Here is a 22,246-nt window from a genome sequence, read left to right as displayed (position 1 = left end):
TATCACCTTATCAAAGAATCTTCCCCTGACTACAAAAAAAAAAAAAGTAATAATACTGGGTCGCTCATTCCATTTCCCAAGGTTTTTTTCTATTCATAGTACCAAAGCAGTGGTATTTTACTAAATAGTTGTTTATTTAGTCTTTGTCTTCTTTTTTCTAGATGATAAGCTACATGAACATAGGGGCTTAGTTTGTTGCCAGTTATCTCTGTCACATAAAACATGCCTGGTAGTTAGTGGAACTCAAATAAATATTTTTTGAATGAATGATCCGAATAAATGCAAAGATAAAAAAGTTGGGGGATCAGGAAATTATGCCAGTATTTCAAATCTGAAGGATTCAAAGGATAGTGGTGTTATTAACAGAATATGGAAGAGTGGAAGAGGAGTTGATACAGGGAAACAGAGATAAAGTGGAAAATAAATTTGGGATATAAATTCAGGCTTAAGTGTTTAATGCCGGTGAAACAACCAAGGTAGTGCTGTGGAATGGGCAATCTAAAATGTGAAGAAAATTTTGGATTGAGATAAAAGATCTCTTAAGTCATTCTCATAGGGTCAATACTCAAAGTAATTGGAGTAGAAAAAAAGAATGACAAACAGTATGAAGACTGGATTAGCAGATTTGAAAATCAAAAATTTAATTTGAGATATTTAATGTTTTAATTTTATAAACTTATTTATACTTTGTTTGTTTGTTTAATAGCTGGGTTAACAACTTTGGCCATGAAGGTCTTGGACTCTTGTTGGATGTGCTGGAAAAGCTTCTGGACAAGAAACAGTAAGAATAAACATGAAAAAAAAATTCACAACAGGGGAGATTTTTAAGCACAATATAATTTTTTTTTCTTTTATTCAGGCAAGAAAATATTGACAAGAAGAATCAGTATAAACTTATTCAGTGCCTCAAAGCATTTATGAACAATAAGGCAAGTAGTATTTATTTCTGCCTTTGTTACAAAAGATGAGAACTTTCATAACAGAGTGTATGAAACAGGCAGAATCATGGGCACTTACTCAGTTTTCAAAAGGGTCTTTATAATGCAAATCATCATGAGCTTCATTTAAGTATTATTTAAAATATACTTTGCTTCTCAAAATATTTAATGACAGGTTTTTGCAATTGTGCAGACATCAAGTCTTGTTCCCAAATCAGATAATACTGTTTTTTGTTTTTTTTTTAAATAGTAGTCAAAAAATTTAAATTTGATGGATTGGATACCATTTCCAGAAAATTTAAATTTGATGGATTGGATACCATTTCCTTACAGAGAGTTTATCTTCCGTTATAAAGGACAATTCAAAACTATGGTTTGATTTTTTTTTTTGCTAAAAACAGTATAATGTTAAGATTTTTCATTCTTTTTTTGTTCAGTTAATGTCAGTGAGTTAATATCCATAAAAGACTTTTCTGGAAGATAGCAGAAGACTTTTGTATATGTGTGGTACCAGTTGCATTATTATTAAGGATTTATCTTCTAAAAGTAGTCTTTTCTCAGGTCATTTTTTTCTTTAAACTAGAATGAAGAATGAACTCTTATGTATGATTTACGCCATATTCCTATAGGTAAAATACCATTGACATTCATTAATTTAAAAATCCCTTCAGATGGTGTTCTAGTGATCTCAAAATATTTAATAAAAATAAATAAGTGTAACAATGACCTAAATCTTGCCAGATGTGAAATATAGCTATTTTTAAATAATAAGCAATGCAGTAAGAGTATCTACATAAGTAGTCTGAAGTATATTTTTTTAAGTGTATGGGATTATGCATGATTATGTGTGCATATATTATACACACATGTATCAGCAAATAATTTTTTGATCTGATGGATGCTTACCAATTGACATGAGTCTCATGTATAGAATATACTAATTGTGCTGTGAAGTTTCTTCTGGAAAGATTTCCATCAGTATTACTGCAGAATTTCTCAGCTTTTGAGCTCTTAGTCTTTGATGATAAAATTATGCAGTATGTGATACCTAATAGGAAAGCAGTTAATGAACATTGCTTCTCAGGATGGATCTCTTTTTTTAATTGAGGGAAACTAAGAAATAATGGAAAGATAACACAGGAGACAGAGTCTTTGCTTTGCCACCAAGTTGTGTGGCCTTTAGAAAATCATTTGACCTCTCTGCCAATCAGTCACCTAACCTGTAAAATTAGGAGTCTGATCTAAATTCTTATTGGTTTGAGTAGTGAACTCTTACAGCTTTCCAGGTATGAGTGTCATCAGTATAGTTAGTAGAGAAAGTCATATTAGTGAGATTTCCTATAGAGCTTTTCCCCTGGAGACAGCAGTTGATATGCCAATACATAATTAGTTGATTTATAATGTTGTGTTAGTTTCATTTATACAGCCAAGTAATTCAGTTATGCATACATACATGTATCTGTTCTTTATTAGTGTCTTTTCTCATATAGGTTATTACAGAATATTAAGCAGAGTTCCCTCTGCTGTATAGTGGGTCCTTGTTGGTTATTTATCTTATATATTATAATATATATATGTTCATGCCAATCTACTGACTTATCCCTCCCCCAACCACATTTCCCCTTTGGTAACCATAATTTTGTTTTTGATATCTGTAAGTCTGTTTCTGTTGTGTAAATAAGTTTTTTTTTTCCTTTTTTATGAATTATATTCCACATATGAATGATATCATATGATATATGTTTGTCTTTGTCTGTCTTCAGTTAATAAAATAATTTCTAGGTCCGTCCATGTTGCTGCAAATGGCATTTCATTATTTTTTATGGCTGAGTAATACTCCATTGTATATATGTACCACATCTTCTTTATTCATTCCTCTGTTGATGGACATTTAGGTTGCTTCCATGTCTTGGCTATTGTAAACCGTGCTGCAATGAACATTGGAGTGTATGTTTCCTTTCAGGTTATGGTTTTCTCCAGATATCTTCCCAGGAGTGAGATTTCTAGACCATATGCTAGTTCTATTAGTTTATTTTGTTAAGGATCCTTCATACTGTTTCTGCATAGTGGTTGTACCAATTTGCATTCCCACTAACAGTGTAGGAGGGAGAACATGATGGTTTGATTTAGATCACTCTAAACTAAGGCTGAGCTTTAGTTAGAGCATGTTAATGTCTTTTACTTTGGTGCTAGGAACATGAATAAATGATAAATCTTTTAAATTACAGGCATCTGAAACAATAGGCATAAAGTTACATTAAAAAATATACACTGATATATCAATTTTATGTTGTATTGAATTTGTTATAATCAAAGCATGAAACTTTAGTCTGAAATGACTTATGCATCAAATTTATTGACTCCAAAGGTTTTGATTACCTACTTCAAAAACTCTTTTTGCTTATATAGTACATGGAATAATACAGTTATGAAAAGGGACCCATTGCCCCTTAACTTCCATTGCTATAATATTGCTCTAATGTTTAGGTTGATGGTTTTCCATCATTTCTCATATCTTCATTTTTATTTTGAGGATTTCCCCTCATGTTAGAACTACCTTTAAACAATAAAATGGAAATTTGAAAAATTTAATGATTTCACTGTCAGTTTAACTGATTTTAAAAGTTATTTTAAGTTTGGTAATTGTATAGTAATCATCTATCTCTCTATTTTACAATTTTCATTTATTTTAATTACTATTTATTGTTTACTACCCACCTTTATATATTCATATTCCTTTTGTTTTCTTTGCTTCTTTTTCATTTTGTCTTTTCCATTTCCTTTTTTGTCTTATCTCTGTGTATTTTGTTATTATTATAGCTAAAGCTCATGTTGTTTTCTCCTGAATTTTTTTAGAAAATAGAAACCATGAAAATATTCCAAGTGTGTGGTACTTCAGTAAAGATTAGCTTGAAATGGCAATTTTGCAATGATGAAATATTGTCAAATTCCACTGTTAAACTGTAAAAACAAGCAAACATACTTCATAAGAAATCTGAGAAATACCTTGTAGGCCAAAGATGAAAGAAAATATGACCTTCTTTATGTAGTGAAAACCCAAGTTTTGGGCTTTCTTTAACATTTCTTTACCTATTCATTCTTGTGATGCACACTTGCATGCATATATTTAAGCCTAGAAAATCACTGAAAATGGTGTCTGTCTCCTCTGCCTAGTTGACTGTGACATGTAGTATTCAATAAAACCCATGCTCCACTTCTTTGGGGTTATAATTTTGCTGTGCAGCACAGCTACTTGAAAGAGGGAGGCTAAAAGAGAGAAGGTATGGGAAAACTCATACAGAGATTTGTAGCTTCTTTAACTGGCATGTAGTATACAAAAGAGCTTTTCAACATCTTCCCTTTTTGTTCAACTTAATTTTCCATACAAGCATATTGGAAAATTTAATCATGAGTTCCAGATGTCTCCAGCGAGAACCAATGACATAAGTAGAACAGCTAAATATTCTTCTTTATTGAGGAAATACTGATTGCTGCATATTTCTTCCAAATTTTTATGGAATGTTTAGTTAGGATAATGGAGATCCTATTTCATAAAAGGACCTAAAATCCAAGAAGTGATCATTTCAAATAAGAAAACAATTGAATTTGAAGAACATTCATTGAATTAAATAGAACCTCATTTTTTTTTTTTTTTCCTTTCAGTTTGGATTGCAAAGGATTCTAGGAGATGAAAGAAGTCTTTTACTCCTAGCAAGAGCAATTGACCCCAAACAACCCAACATGATGACTGAAATAGTAAAAATACTTTCAGCTATTTGCATCGTTGGAGAAGACAACATGTAAGTATTGCTTTGTCATTAACTGCATAGAAATGACACTTGAGAAATTGAGAAATTTGTGCCGTTTCTTTTGATACCATGCAGCTGTGCTCAGTTGCTTGGTTGTATACGACTCTTTGCAACCCCTTGGACTGTAACTCACCAGATTCCTCTGTCCATGGGGTTTCTCCAGGTGAGAATACTGGAGAGGGTACCCATTCCCTTCTCCAGGGGATCTTCCTGACCGAGGTATCGAATCCATGTCTCCTGTATCTCTTGCATTGGCAGCAGATTCTTTACCACTAGTGCCACCTGATAGCTTGCATGAAAATAGTATTAAATTTCAGGAGAAAAATTGGTATTTTTATCTTATCTGTTTACATTTTAGCTGTTTTTTGATTTTTTGAAAAATAGGTTTAAAAAGACAATCCTAATGTGAAGTTCTTCAATGTTGGATATTCAAAGTGAATGATTAGAATTTTATCTAGTTGAAGGGAAAGCAATTATTAGAAAAGTAGGGAAAGATCAGTTAGGGAGTAATTTTGGCTAAAAACACACACAGGCACATTCACATACACACTCTACACAATATACACCCTCATCCATGCACATCAATAAATCTGACTTCTTTAACAGAATTAACCAGATGCTTTTATTCTGTACTATTATTTTACAGTAGTGTTTTACTTTATCTGTGTATGGTAAGTGAAAGAATAAAGCAATTATTCATGGAATGAAATTAACTGATTAAAAAGAACAAAAGGCTGTTGGTAATCATTCAGGATGCATGTATGTACCATTTTCAGCAAGTTGTTGCTGACAACACATTAGATCACTTCTTCTTATTGAAATAATATTCAATCAGAAACAAAATTACAGGTTTGATATTCAGTTGGTAAGAAACTCTTGTGATAAAGAATGAAATACCTGCTACTGATATGAAGTAGAATATTTTTTTCTAAACACTCTGTGTGACAGTAATCATTTCAGTTTAAATTAGAATAGAGGCAGGCAAAGATTTAAGAATATTCTAATATGTTGACTTTCTCTTACCTCTTGGAATAAAATGAAATGTTTCTTAGTGCTGGTTTATCCTTCAAAACTGAAAGACACTGAACAAAAATATCACACAACATTGTCTTATGAGAATGAGATAACATATGCAAAAATAAAGCTTCCTTAGGTTTTATAGGAAAATCAGTTTATATATGACTAAGAAATATTTTCCTAGTCTATTAGATTTTCAGTACTTAATTCACATAATGCATCCTAGTCTGGTATATTTTATGACTTAATTATAATTCCAGATATAGCTTGATGTGAGTAGTATACTACAGAGAGGTTCATTTGATTCAGACACTGTACAGAGATAGCTACCAATATTTTTGTTCAGGTAAATAAGTTTCTTGTGCTAGGTAATTATAGATGCTTCTCTAATTTACTGGGCTTTCTCTTTTAGGCTTTTTCCTTGTTCCATTTTCAAAGAAGTTTTTTAAAAGTTCTTTAAAAAATATGTACTCTTTCTTGCACTTTATTATAAAATTACAGTCTGATCACACTTGAATGAGCTTTGAATAGCTGTAGATGCTCCCGTGTCTAAGTGACATTAATATCTATGTTATGTTATTTTGCTATGCTTAAAAAAACTGTTAACACATGTAATATCAAAACTCGAAATTTAAAATTTTAATGTTTATCAATTAAGTATTCTTTAAATGTCACCCAGAAAAATGACTTTCCTCGGGATTTTCAAATTGAATTTTTTTATTTTGATGCCCTAATATTATTTAATGCTATCAATATTTGAGTCATAGAAATATGTGGAGAAGAACACAATTCTTAAATTGTGATGGTCTATATAAACATCAAGCACCTGAAAACAGGAAAGAGTGTATAAGAGATAACCTGTATTCATAGAGTGTGTTTAAGATGCATTTCTTATTTCTAGTTTTTTTCTCTATAGTCTAGATAAACTTTTAGGGGCTATAACTACAGCAGCAGAACGAAATAACAGAGAACGATTTTCACCAATTGTGGAAGGATTAGAAAACCATGAAGCTTTGCAATTACAGGTAAGTTAGCTTTGTCTTAAACTGCTCCCATGGTTATATTGCATTGGCCAAAATTTTTGTTCGGGTTTTTCTGTACCATCTCACGGAAAAACCTTAATGAACTTTTTTGGCTAATCCAGTACTCATTTTGTATGACACTAACTTCACTTTAGCTAGCATTTAAATAGAAGGGAATGTAAAAATGAAATTTTTCCTGTTCCTTTGTCATTCATAGAAGCTAGAAGTTTTGTCTGTGAAGATGATAATTTGCTTAAAGTGAGGAAGAGTATTTTGAATTATTATAAGTTTATCATTATTATCATTAATATTTGGGTAGAAATTTAGTAATTAGTGTACTAAGTCATGGAAATTAAAGCCTTAGCAATAACAGGGCAAGAGGACAAACAGTTCAGCTAATGCCATTATCCGAACAAGTGTTAATGAAGTCTGTATGGGCTTGTTGTAGAAATTTAAGAAAACTAAATACATGTCTTTTTTTTTTTTTTTTTTTGTGCCATTAACACAGCATTCAGAAGTTTGACTCCCCAGAATAGAGGGGACTGACTTCTACTTCTTAGGTCTTGGTCTATTTCATAACCCTTTGTAGACCCAGCCACATGTCTTCTTTATAAAATTATAAAATTAGTTATATTTTGTTAGATAGTTTTAAGAAATGAGCCATTTTATGAAAGAAAACTTTATTATTTTGTGATGAGAGCTCCTATAGTGTGAGATCCTGGACTAAACATTTTGATTTTTATGTATTATCTGGTTTAATGCTCCAACAAGTTAGCAATGTAGGTACTATTATTATCTTCATTCTGCCTATGATACAAATATGCTAAGTGAGAGTAAATAACTTGTCAAACATGCCACAGCTTGTAAGTGGCATAGTGAAATTCGATGCCCGTTTTGTTGGTCTATGATGCTCATCTCTTTGTTTTAGACAGTGTTTAGCATTTAATGTACCATGGGAAACACTTTCTGAAATGTTTTCTAAACTCTTATGGTGTCATTCAACAAAGAGAATATGATTCCAAATTTAATTTTATCAAATTATTTAGTAGTATTTATTAAAATTTCTTACCTGATATAAAAGTTTCTTTTCCCCTTTTTAATTGTATTGTTATATGTCATTATCTGTTTTTGCCAGAGTTTCAGACAACAGCAGATAAATTGGCTTGTCCAAAGAGAATATTGTAGTGTCATAAAAGTGTAATCCCTTTCCAAATATTTGAGGAAGTTTGTTAATTGTTGCTTTTACTCTATGACGAGCATTTTGGATAAACTTTTATGGTGTGCCTTTTAAGGCCAGTGTATTATATTTTTTATTACTTGGGGGGATTTCTTTTCAGTGCTTTCCTTTTTTAAAATATACTTCTTATTATATCATTTTCTCTCAATAAAATACAGTATCTCTACCGAAAGGTTTGGAAACTGTCTTTTTTAGATGACTGCTTGAAATCTTTGTTTATATTTATGTGCCTGGGCTTACCTAAACTTAACTGTCTTTCAATCATATGTAGGAGTTTGTTCTCGTCTTCTAGAGTTTGCTTAGGAGGAATTAAATGTTAATGTCTGTATTCAAAGTTTTCATTACTCAAATCACTCTCTTAAATTCACACAACTGTTGAGAGGTAAAGTGTGATTTGAAGCCAGATTTCTGTGATGTCAGTATTTGTTTATTGCATTGTCTGACCTTTAAAATGACACCCCTGCTATAGAATAGTTCAGCCTACACAGTGAAATGAGAGTGACATTTGCTAGCCTTCAGGAAGCTGGACTGAATGGAATGATAAAATGGCAAATTGTTAACAAGTAACATATTGAAAGATCATTATCTTGCTAGGTATTCAAGAAGTTATTGAATACTGATTACAGATGCAAACATATACAAATCACAATTTGAAATTTCCTGTTTTAATGAGGTACAAAATTAGTAATTTGTTATATACAGAGACAATTACTCTCACAAGAATTGTGAGGTGGGTTTGTTTATTTGGATTATTTCACGTGGATAAAAAATATCTGAAGGTTCAAAATATATTTAGAATACAGCATGAAAAACAAAAGTTTAAATCTGTTGTTTAAAATAAAATTAGTGCTGTATTTTACCAGAATTACTTTTCTATTTCTGTATCCTGAGACTTCTCAAAATGTCATTACAGTATCTGAAGTAATTCTGTTAAAATACAGGACAAATTTTATTTTTAAATAATAACTATACCCCCTCCTCCATCCTTTTTGGATTTAAAAACAGGTTATTAACTTTTCACAGAGGTTTTCTAGGTCATCTTTAAATTCTATACCCATGATAGGAGTTTCATTATCTTCAGTAGTTCAAGAAATAGACAATAAATCGTATATCTTTGTATGTTCTCTGTTCATTGACTTTCGTTCAGCTGAGTCGCCTTCTCAAGTCTCTCCTTACTTCTCAAGTCTTCTATGCCTTCTTTTGATCCTTCTTATCTTTTGAAGTAGCCTCTCATCTTCCTTTTTCATTTTATAGTCTAAGTCTGTAAAAGACTCATCCATACTTGTTTTCTCTGTTTCCTAAATTAACTTTCACAGCTCAACTTTTTCATAGTTCTTAAAAAGACTGATGACAGTGGTTCTTGAATTTCAAAATCCAGTGACTTCTTTCCAATCCTCATGGCTCCCTTCTTGAAAATTTTCCTACCTTTGCCTTTCTAGGCACCATTGGCTCATTGCTGTCTGACTACCCCTAATTGTTCTTTCTCTATTGCCTCTGTGCATTTCTTCTTCTTGGATATTTTATTCCTTATGTTCTTTGCTTGGTCCTATTTTGTCATCATTTTTGTATATATGTAGATATGTACACACATATATAAGCTCAGATACATATACATTTATATGTACACACATATCTGATCACTCTCAATTGCTTCTTTAGCTTTAATAAAATCCAACTGTATTCTAATGATTCCCCCAAGTTTGTCTGGCTCATGTCTGTATTCAAACCTACCTGTCCAAATAGCTAACTGCATATTTTAGAAGCATCATAAAAATATGAAAGCCAAGTTAGCTTTTATAAACCATGTGCTGATGTTCTTTAATATGTTACCTCTTTTTAAATCTCACACTAATTCTCTAAGAGTGATAGAGAACTAGTATCCCCATTTAATAGATGAGTAAGCTGAGGCTCATAGAGGTTAGATAACTTCTCTAGAGTCACATAGTAAATAAGAGATACAGCCCAATTAGACCCTAGGGTATCTGGCTCCAGAGTACTTGTTTTTAACCACTGTATGCTACCTCCTTTTAGTAAAATTGGCTCATTTCTCTTTCCATTAATATGATTTCCTCCCAAAAGAAAATCTCTTTTTCTTGTCTTTCTCATTTTAGATAATATAGAGGTATCATCTTCTGCCTAACCTTTGGTTTTCCTTAAGACTTCATTCTTCTTTGTTCCCTGCATCCAATTAATCATCAAGTCTTACAGAAGACTATTAATATATCCAGTTTCACTATCTCCACTACATTTATATTCTCCCAGCAATATTATTCTAGCTGTTTTCTAATTAGTATCCCAAACTGATAGATTCTTCCCCTCCAGACAAGTGTTTTGTACTGTTGTCAGTTATCCTTCAAGAGTAAATCTAATTCTAACATAGTAGCATTCCCAGAAACCTATACCCATTGCTTGATGAAAGTGAAAATCCTAAACACAATGAATGAGCTCTCTCAGTGTGGCCCCAACCTATCATTCTGGCCTTAGGCCCCAGCGATCTCCCAAATGTACCATAGGTTTTCGCCATACTAAACCTTGTGTTTTCCAAATGTGGTGTAGACTTTTAAATGCCCTCAAACATTTTATCATGCAGAACACTTTGCTTGGAATAGCAGCGCTTCCTCCAACCATGTCCTTTTCATCTTGGTAAGGTTTAATGAGGACACAAAGGAAGGCAAGTTTAGGTATATTCTGCATAAGTCAGGGAAGGCTTCAGTGATGAAGTGATGCTTTAATTGGGTCTTGAAGGATCACAGGAATTTTCCAGAAAATTATCTTTGCTGATAGAAAACCAGTAATATGGTAGGGAGAAGGGTTTCCAGGAGGTAAAAAGAGAGACCAGAGTAGTCTGCCAGTCCCTTCAGAGAAGACAGAGTGAGCTAATATCAACATACAGTTGAAACTAATTTTTATGTAGCCCAAGAGGAAAAGCTAGGGTATACTGACTGTTAATAATAGTTTTTTTCCCCTTTAACTTGTTTTTATTATTTAAAAATATTTATATTGAAGTATAGTTCATTTACAATGTTGTGTTAGTTTCATTTGTACAGCAAAGTGATTCAGCTATATATATCATACACACAGACATGTATATATTTTTACATCCTTTATTGATTATAATTCCCTGTGTTATACAGTAGGTCCTTATTGGTTATCTATTTTATGTGTAGTAGTGTGTATATGTTGATCCCCAGCCCCTAGTTTATTCCTCCAAATAATAGTTGTTTATGGAAAGAGAAAGTCATATAGCTAACCTCCCATGAGATATTACAAGAAAAGTCCTAGTCTTCACAGGCTGGTATTAGTCTGAAACGTGCAATATGTCTTAAAGTATTTCAGAAGCTGTGTGCAGAAGTGTTTTTATTTTGATTTAATACATCTAAAAAATATTATCTAACACATTGAATATAGTTCACAAATTGTGCATGTTATAATTAGGTATGGTACACAAAACATAGAAGTGAATACATGGTTGATTCACTTACCCTGACCTCACTGTTTTGAGAGATTTATCATTTTGGAATATAACTTGGAACCAAAAAGGAAGTAAAAGAAAAAGAAAATATGAGCAATCTACAAAGTGTCACCAAGTACACCAAGTAAGCCTCATGATGACAAAGACTTTTTGTCTTTAATCAGAGCCTATCGCTCTGTGGTATCTTATTGTCTATCCATAGCAGACTAGAAGTATGAGTTGGGAGGTTGGAAAATGTTTTATGACAGACTTGTGCACTGAGATGATCAAGAGGCAACAGCTGAGAAAACGAAAGCAAGGGGCGAGGAGATAGAAACATAAGGAAAGAGTGGAACTGTAATTCAAAAATTATAACATTTAGTTTCATTTGGTCTCAGGGAAAATAGCTCTATATATCTCAATAGCTCCTGAGGGCATATATGTGTTCTGTCATCTCTCATTAACTCATATATTTAATCATGCCCCTGAGTCAGCAAATAATAATAATAATGAGTTATATTTAAGATATTTTAAGAATGTGGGGATTAAGGAATTCACTTCAGAAAGAGTTCCATTCCAAAACATACTCATGCTTAAATAGACAAACGCTGCAGAAATATTGACTGATTCTTTATAGTGCAGATCTTTCCACAGTGATTCTCAACTGTTGAGAATTTACTCTAAGCCTATTTGTAAATTTGCACTCAAACCATCACGTATGAGGAAGTAGCTTTGGATAAATGATTTATCATTTGTCAATAGTGACACATTATGATAAAACAAGGTACTGGAGCTTTGAATAATAAGGAAATTTGTGCAAAAATAAATGATCATGTTAAATACTCTGTTGAAGAAATGTCTGATATTAGGAAACTTGTTCGATATATTGATAGTTTTATACTACTATCATTTTAAAAGTAGAATTAGTACAATAAGGGGTTATATAGAGGTATTTATACAATGTAATCATGTTTCAAATACAAAAATAACTTGACTTAAAAAAGAATGTCTTTTATTTTAAATCTGTTTCAAAGTTGAGTAATTGCCAAATCCATAATTTGTGGTAATGGGAATTCACTAGTGATCTCCATAAATATAGAAAGCAACAACACTTTGGAAGTCATCATAAGGGCTTCTCCAGCACCATTCAACACTATTGGTCACTCTATCTAAGCTCTCTCCTCCTTCAACTTCTATGATACCATGCTCTCCTTGTTTTCTTTTACCTCTTTGTTACATTGAAGATCTCTTTTGTCTATGCTTGGCCTTAAAATATACTTATTCCTAGAGATTTATCCTTAGTCCTTTGATCCTTTACTCTGGTCCTTTGCTCATTCTGTATATTATCCCTGGCAGCCTAATCCATCCTTATGACTTCCTCCAGCACTTCTATGAGATGAATCTTTCTGAACTCTTCTATTCTAAATACATCCTGACTCACAGATCACATATATTCACCTGCTTCCTTATTGGATTTCAAGTTCAGTATTTTCCTTAACTGTCCTTATCTTCTTTTCTTCATCCTGTCTATCCTGTTCCAGTCTCTTCAACTTTGACCTGCTTTTCTCTTCTTTGCCCATCCTAGTTAACCTTAGCATTGTCCACCAAGTATCATAAACCAGAAATAAATAGTTATCTTCAAATCTACTCTTCTCTATCCACATTACCTCAGTCACTAAATGTTACCAGTTCTACAGCCTTATCACTGTATTTCCCTTTCTTTTTACAGTATCTTTTTATAGTATTTCCCTTCCTTTTTATAGTATAACCCCTACCCACCACTTCTTTGTTTCAGGGCATTGTCACAGCTCTATGTTTTCCATTTCCATAGATTCTTAAATATATTCTACCCTTCATTCCAGGCCCTTGTAAATCATTTTTCCACAAGGTATACTTCTGAAATACTGTTCTTTTATGTTGTTGTTTAGTCTCTAAGTCCTATCTGACTCTGTGACCACATGGACTGTAGCCTGCCAGGCTCCTCTATCCATGGGATTTCCCAGGCAAGAATACTGGAGTGGGTTGCCATTTCCTTCTCTAGGGGATCTTCATGACCCAGGGATAGAACTCATGTCTGCTCCATTGGCAAGCAAATTCTTTACTGTTGAGCCACCAGGGAAGCCAGCTTTTGTTATATCACTGCTAAAAATCCTATAATATCTTCCCAGAGACCCTAGGACTAAAGTCTAATGCTAGTCTACACAAAATACTTCATCATCTAACTTTTGCTAAAACTCTAACCTCATATTCTATTCCATCACTCTGCTACATATAGAGTTGGTCCAGTCAGCTTGTACCCAATTTCCTGAACATTTCATGCTATTTCATCCCTCTACCTCCGTACCTTCCTACATGGCTTTGCTGTGCCTGGAATTCTCCATTTTTTGAATTAATTAACTTTCTCTGTATATTTGTGTCTTTCTTGGTTGACACTTACTTTGACTCAAACTATCTTTCTTCCTAACTCCTGCTAGGCTGGGATAAAGAAAGACCTTGTTAATGTCAACAAAGTACTTAATAAGGTCAATATTTGACAGTGTCAATAACATTTTAAAAGCACAATTTGTCAGAGCTAACAGCAATATGGATAATCTGTTTTGAGAATGTCCTGGAGTTGGCAGTTTTTGTACTCCATAGCTCTATGAATTGCGATCACACAGACAGATATATGTTTGTATAGTTTTCAGAGTTGGTGAGTTAAAATAAAGGTTCTAGCATTTTCCAAGGAATTTAATGAGGATAATTTACTTTTAAATATTTCCCTTCTCTATCACTTAAGAAACTGAATGCAGTTTCTTTTTATAGTAATGTTGCGTGTCAATAAATTTAGAAATATTTAATGACTATTACCCATTATGTATATTTTTTAACTTTTTATTTTGTATGGGTTACAGCTGATTAACAATGTGATAGTTTCAAGTGAACAGCGAAGGTAATATAATATACCTGTTATATTTTAAACATTTTATTGGGAACAATTAGGGGTTACAAAGAAAACCATAAACAAATTTAGAGCCATATCTTTAGGAAGTTTAAAAACAATTTTGTGATATATCACCTTCTATACCATACCCCACACCTGACAATGAAGATACTAGCATCCTCTGACTGAAGAATGTGGGTGATTATTGTAGAAAGAAGGTATACTGTTATGGTAGAGGAAGACTTATAATGTTATGGAAAAACTGATAGAACTCAATTTAGTACAATTATGCATGGCACAAATTTTTGGATGCTTTGTCACATGCACAAAGCTTTTATCTACATGTTAATGCATTTTTTCAATAGGTTGTATAGATATTGTATAGGTATCTCCTTATAAGGAGATCATTTAATAACATTGCAAATACAGAAACTATTTTTACTGGTCAAAAATCAGAATCTTGGTTCTAGCCTAGCATGTTTATCAATAATGAAAAAAATCAGACTTTTACAATTTTAATTCTTATGGAAGCTGGATTTAAAACAGATGTGGCAGACCATTTTGAACCTTAGATGCATTATAAAGAAAATAAGCATCAGATGAAACCTAGATAGTAAACTTCATGATTTCATTTCAAAGGCACGTGTTTTCTTTCCAGTACAGGGGAAAATGCTATTCAGCAATACCAAGTTTGTGCATTGTAGGGTGGTAGGAAGATTTCAAGACTAAAAGTCACGAGGCCTGTTTTCAAATCCAATCTTTGTGGCTTCTTATTGGACTTCCCTGGTGACTCAGATGGTAAAGAGTCTCCCTGCAATACGGGAGACCCAGGTTCTATCCCTGGATCAAAAAGATCCCCTGAACAAGCAAATGGCAACCCACCCCAGTATTCTTGCCTGGAAAATCCCATGGACAGAGAAACCTGGCAGGCTATAGTCCATGGGCTTGCAAAGAGTCTGAAATGACTGAGCAACTAACACACACAAATATATTAGCTATAAAGTATTGGGCAAATGAGCTAATCTTCCTAGGTTTTCAGTTTCCTTATCTATAAATGAGAATATTGGATTGGTATATTTTCTGTTCTTTCTAGCTTTTGAACCCCATAATTTTTAATTTTCTATCTCGGGAGTTAGATTTTTGTTTTTTGAAAGCAGATTAATTTTTCATTGAAAGAGGACAATATCCTTCAATCATGCTCTTAAAAATTTGTATACTCGGAAGTTGAACATACCGATTTTGAAAGTTTCATTATTCAGGAATGTGTTTTCCCCCTAGGAGCTTAGGTTTTAGATATTGGGACAGAACTGTTTTTAATTTAATGTGTCCAGTGCAGTGCTGTGTTCAGACTTTGCAGTGTCCTATATCCATGCTGTCCAGTATGGGAGCCACTAGCCACATGTGGCTATTGAACATTTGAATTGTGACTAATGAGACCAAGCAACTGGATTTTAAATTTACTTAATTGTAATTAAGCTACATTTAAATTGTATTTAGTGGCTTCATATTGAATAGCATGCTTGTGTGTGTGTGTGTGTGTGTGTGTATGATATATTTGCATGCTCATCCATGCTGAGTAAGGAGTGGAGGGAGTGGGATTGGCAACAAGTTAAGGAGAGTGAGAGGCCATTATGTTGTATGATTGAATACTGCCCATAGATCATTGTTTATATTATGTAAAGTGAAATCTAACACATTCCAAGGACGATTTTCTATCTCCTCTCCTCTCTTTCTCCCTCCCTCTTTCCTTCCTTCTCTCTTTTCCTTTTCTTCTTTCCTTCCTTTTGTATTCCATTATGTATTATGATGATGACTTTATTTTTATTGAAGTCTAATTGACATATGATACCCACTTTATATACTAAACAACATACTGTTAAAATAAATGTTTTTCTGATTAAACCTGTAGTTTCAAAGTTAGGTATTCCTAATATATTAAACATGATGCACTAGTTAAATTTTATTATCTTACCAATCCTTAAAATCTTTTGTTGTGTTAGTCTAGGAATGGAGTTGGTTAGGCATCTGGAATGTTCTGGAAATTAAACTGTATTTTGAGTAAAGTTACATGGTTTAGAATCATGAGTTTCCTCCTTTCTGTGTGACCTTGTATAAATTATTTGTTTTGAGTCTTAGCTACATCAACTGTGAAATGAGTGTAATAGTAACACTTCATGTGGTTGTTGTGAGAATGAGATTAGATGGTGAATTATGTTATGTAAAACTCCTAAGTTGTCTGGTAACAAAAGCTAATAGAAAATAATAATGATAATAATTTGGGAGTTTGTAGTTAGCTATAAATTCTGAATCTACAAAATGGATATTTCATGTTTATAATTAAGTAATAATATATTCAGCCCTTTAAACTAATTACACTTTAAAAATTTAACTTTGTATTTGTAAATAGTGACAATTGGATTGATTTTGCTCCTGGGCAGTAATTGTGCAGTAATATAAAGAGGTAGAGATAATTAAAAAGATTTTTTTTGTTCTCCATATCCATTCAATATAGATGTTCCTCTTAAAGAGCATTACTTTCCAGATTATGTTGGAAAATGAAATGATAGTATCAATATTCATCTTATGTTATTTGTAATTAATTAAATATCCATTAGAATTTTATAACAAATAATACATTAATAAATCAGTGCTCTTACCTGTTTAAACTACTAACTTCAAAGTATTTGCTAATCACTTTATACTATAGTCAATGGCTGTAACTTTACTTTCTGCATTTAGTTATATATTCAATATATATTACATGTTAAGTATTTAATAGCATTGCAACATTTATTTTACTAAATGTGGAATTATTTAGATGTTGTTACATTCATTAATTTTTTGACTTTTACTATTTTTATTATTTCCTGATCCAAATATTTTTATTGTATAAAGGTACAATTCCAAGACTCATTAACTTGTTTGTTATGGAAATGTTCTCTTTACTTGTAGGATATTAATACAAGCCATTAAGCTAGAATTTCTTCTGGCAAAAACAATCCTAGCAGATGGCAACTTTTCTCTCTATTAATTTTGGATTGGACATGTACTTTGGCTTGTTCGGTCAGGTCATAGTTGTAACGTAACAAGAATCAGTCATGCAAATACAATGATAGTATAGCTATGGGTATGCTGTGCAAACTTATATTCCAGCCTATTTAAACTATTTGAAGACTTAAACGTTTTCTTATTATGAATAGGAAGGTTAAGTAACACATTAAGGCATAAGCACCATAATAACTTACCTGATATGACTTTTAAGGTAATGCCAAGTCAATGGCAAATATTTAGTCAGATGTCTCAGTGATTTAGCTTGACATTTGAGCATTCATAGAAATTGGACTACATTCTTTAATTATCTTTTAGGTAGCTAATAATGTTAAAGACAACCTTGATCATCCTCTTCATGCCTACAACTTTTGATTTTTGATCCACCCCAAAGCAGCTTAACTGTATAACATAAAGATATAAAAATAAAACCAATATACCTTTTAATATTTTGTCTATACTTGAAAAAAATCACTATCATAATGACAGATCTGGATAAGGTCAAGCCAGAATAACATTTGAAATATTTTTCTTTTGCTGGTGTTTTTCTCATACTAACTATTGATTTATTTGTGTCCCCTTCTATATATAGTTAGCATCTTTACTAAATCTGATATTTTCCAGAGGCCCCCTTGCATTCAGCTCTTTGAACACTCTAACTACTCATTATGTACTTTAAAAATAATCAATTTCAATGTGCAGCTCTTCAGTTAAACTATCAGCCACTTGCCTTAGACTTGAGCATTTTTAAAAAATGAGGAAAATCTTTGGAATACCTGACAATTAGCATTTGGTTGATACTCTACTAGCTTACCATTACCAGAAAATAACTCCCCCCTCTTTTTTAATAAGGAGGCACAATATCAGAGGAAAACCAAAACCCATTTTCTAGCATCAATCTAAGTAAAGAATCGTGTTTACTTGAAAACAAGCTCTTATATTTACTTTATCATGTAATGCACATGAGTATTTCTGTCACTGTGCCTTCTAGTTGATATTAATTCACTTGCATTCATTTTTTATGTAGTAAATTAATTCATCTTAATCATATATTTTAATAGTCTATATTTTGTGCAGATCCATTTAATAACAGAATGGAGCAAGTATAAATCAGTGTAATAATATCTCTAAGTTATCACTACTCTTTAATATCATAATTTCATAGCTTTATTTGATTTATTTTAGGAAAGTATTTATAACCATATAGAATTGAGACCAAGTGCATGCTGAGGACGGCTGGAAATGGAAGATACATTTTATGATCTTTTTAAAGGGCTCTATATCCACACTTTTGGAAATTTGAGTTTTTCAGAGAAAATATCATAATCCTTCATATAGTTTAGCAAAATACAGCAGTACTTGACTATGCATTTTACCTTCATTAGAATTGCTCTGGACATCGGAAACTTTATTGTTAATTTCTTTGTTTCTACTATAAAGTCATAGTCAATATACTTATATAAATATTTGCCTTTCTTAATATATTTCATAATGTATGTTTGTATGCCTTTAGTATAGGGAAAAAATGTTATCTGAAAGCATTAAGTATTTCTTTAATTAAATGAACTTTTTTTAACACAGTTTACTTTATAATTGCAGGTGGCCTGCATGCAGTTTATAAATGCGCTTGTCACATCTCCTTATGAGCTTGATTTTCGAATACATTTAAGGAATGAATTCCTTCGTTCAGGACTAAAAACAATGTTACCAGTAAGTGGAATGTGCACTTTTATAATGCTTACGAACTTTAATGTTTTTCTCTCTTTAGACAAAAGTACTTGCAGTCAAGTAAGTAAATGTGCCTTACTGTTTTCTTTTATAAAGCATTAGATGCTTTGCAAGCTTTTGGATATTGCAGTATTATTAGTCTCAACATACAGCTGATGATTCAGAATTCAGCTAATGATATGTCCAGAAGTGATGACTTTTTTGGTTTCCTTAAAGTCAAAAGGAAACTTCTTTTCTTTGACTTTGAATACTGAGAACATAAAAGACTGCTATTTTGTTTTTTGCCACTTCAACTTTCAATAAAATTTTTTGCTCTCCTCTTTGATAACTTAGATTGATTTCCTTTATATTCAACATAAGTATGCATTGAATTTTGATTAATATATTCTAGATACATAACAAAAATTGTATTCTCACTACCAATTCTGTAGCAACTTTTCTAAAAGAAAAGCAGTTTTATTTCTTAAATTGAGTGTGGTTATTTGCTCTAATTATGATGCTGTTAAAAACATTTTTCAAATAACTATAAGCTTGTTCTAGGATAAATCAACACAGGTGTTCTAAAAATAGATATGCAGCTGCCATGACTTTATTATGTTAACTGATGAAGGAGTTTGTTTAAGTCCATGGCATTGTTAAAAGAGATAAGCAAAATATCCCTAGTCTCTCTATTTAATCTACTCAAGCCATATGAAATAAATAAGAAGTGAAAGTAGCAGAAGGGAATAAAAGGACCCTGTAAAGAAAAGACAAAACAAATGTCAATGAGCATGTATATAAGGTATTCCTAGGGTATTAGAAATAACCAAAATCAAGGAGATTTCCTGGTGAGAAATTAGTGTGTAGCATGCATCTGTAACTTGTATTCTGATGATCTTAACTTAAAGTAGTTAAAACTCATCATCATAAAATATATAATTAAGTCCATTGAGACCCATTTTAATAAGATATACGATTGAGTCTATGCAGTTTCAGAAATTTCTATGTCAGTTCCACTTTGAGTGGTTCTTTCATCCATGACTTTATAAACCAAGGAATTGGTTGCAGTGAATGATAAGTGACCTGAGAGGTTCAGTATGAGGTTAACTTGGGACTTCCTCAGACAGTAAAGAATCCACTTGCCAAACAGAGACCTGGGTTTGTTCCCCTGGGTTGGGAAGATACCCTGGAGATGGGAATGTCTGCCCACTTCAGTATTCTTGCCTGGAGAATCCCCATGGACAGAGGAGCCTGGCAGACTACAATCCATGAGGTCCCAGAGTCACACACGACTGAGTGACTAACACTTTCTTCCCACATGTAATTAACTTAGGGACATTCATTAGTTAATAGTGTATGTTACATATTTATTCTTCTTTTCTCACAAATCTCTCCTCATGAAAAGACTGTGGCCTTATGTAGCTAATATTACAGTATGTAATTATGTAGGTAATATTACAGTCTGGATTCTAGTGTGCTTTTGAGCTGCCTACTCACTACTTTCCATCTTTGTCCTCCAGGGATTGTTCCTCTGTTTCTGGGACAATAATCATGTCTTTGGACACTTGTTGGCCTCGGGGGCTCCTGAGCATTCTCTAGTCATTTACTAATATGTGGTGTTTTTCTGCCCTTGTTGTTGTTAGTCTTCCAGCTTTCATTTCCCTATGTTTATAATTGAACATTCATTTTCTACTTTATACTACTGAATGGCTGGTCAAGAAAATGGTGACTCTCAATTTATTTAAGTCCTCATCTTTTCAGAAAGTGTACATAATAGCTCTTGTTCTTATGTTTTGCACTTTTGTCAGGATGTACTCATCTCTGCTATTCACTGGTCTCATGGTATTTTTCATTTGGTTACATTGACAGCTAAGGTTTTGTATCAGTGTTTTTTAGCTGCACTTTTCTATTGGCCCTATAGCTGCTGTATATTGTGGTAGGTACCCTGTACTTCTAAACATGCTTCCAGTTAGATTTTTATTTAACTACCATATCTCTTCAGTATGTCCTAATTCTTAGGTCTCAGTGATTCCTCAGCAAGAGAAGTGTCCTGTATCTGCCTACTCAAATTTTGGAATAGAACCTACAAAGATTCTCAATGTTTTTTTCTATCTATGACAATAAAGTGAAATATGGCTAAGTACTTTTCTGATTTCAAGAAATTGAGTTGTGCTGTGCTTAGTTGCTCAGTCATGTCAAAAAGTCGGGACTCTTTTTGACCCCATGGATTGTAGCCTGCCAGGCTCCTCTGTCCATGAGAACACTCCAGGCAAGAATACTAGAGTGGGTTGCCATGCCCTCATCCAGGGGATCTTTCCAATCCAATGATTGAACCCAGATCTCCTGCATTGCAGGCAGGTTCTTTAATCATCTGAGTTACCAGGGAAACCCAAGAATATTGAAATGGGTAGCCTATCCCTTCTCCAGGGGATCTTCCCAACCCAGGAATCAAACCAGTGTCTCCTGCATTGCAGGCAGATTGTCCCCCTAAAGAGCCTATTGCAGTCTTATCAGAGGTGGGGCAGAGATGTTTGTTTGGAAAAAATAATCCTTCCCAGGTATTTCTGATACACAATATGAGAATCAGAATCTAGGCAGGTAGACCCATTTTGATGTTGTCCTTGTAGTTTCATTACCAAAATTCAGAGGAAAACTCAGAATGGGCATGCTTTAATTTATACTAGATGTCCCTAGCATGTCAACTATTATCTATCTAATGTACTAAATATTTACATTTCAACCAGTAGAATTTATAATAACCTTAAACAGCTTTTACACATGCACGGAAACCTAGTAATATATTCAAAGATGAGTCTTTAATATCCTTATTTGTATCCTGTTTTCTCTTCTTTTATACACTGTGTAACAGGATGAACTTTCTAATTTTCTAGAATATATCATCTTCAAAGTAGCAAATTAGATGTGACTAGGGGTAATATAAATTGTTGGCACATGCATCAAAAGTTATACCTATCTGGAATCATTAAATGCTAGGGAAAAAATAGTTCTTAACATTTTAATAATCCCAGAGACCATCATTGTAGTAGAATAATACGTTGTTTCATATAATCATTAGAATCATCAAGACAATGAC

The 22,246-nt window shown here is 32.7% G+C and overlaps 1 protein-coding gene across 8 annotated transcripts in view; it reads left to right on the top strand.

The window, feature by feature from the left end:
- The window catches only part of DIAPH2 (diaphanous related formin 2), a 1,061,378-nt gene that overhangs the window by 277,487 nt on the left and 761,645 nt on the right, over positions 1–22,246 (top strand). For all 8 annotated transcript variants that reach the window (XM_086388307.1, XM_086388306.1, XM_086388305.1 and 5 more), the window contains 5 exons: positions 707–781; positions 860–929; positions 4,602–4,738; positions 6,681–6,789; positions 19,045–19,155. In XM_086388307.1, the coding sequence (XP_086244433.1) occupies positions 707–781; positions 860–929; positions 4,602–4,738; positions 6,681–6,789; positions 19,045–19,155 (502 nt within the window). The remainder of the gene's footprint in view (positions 1–706; positions 782–859; positions 930–4,601; positions 4,739–6,680; positions 6,790–19,044; positions 19,156–22,246) is intronic.

Source organism: Bos grunniens, chromosome X, assembly GCF_055505025.1.
Source record: "Bos grunniens cultivar Pamir isolate PY7600 chromosome X, Bosgru_T2T1.0, whole genome shotgun sequence".
Classification (NCBI taxonomy): Eukaryota; Metazoa; Chordata; class Mammalia; order Artiodactyla; family Bovidae; genus Bos; species Bos grunniens.
Note: the sequence above shows the minus strand (reverse complement) of the source record. Positions and strands in the feature narration are given on the sequence as shown.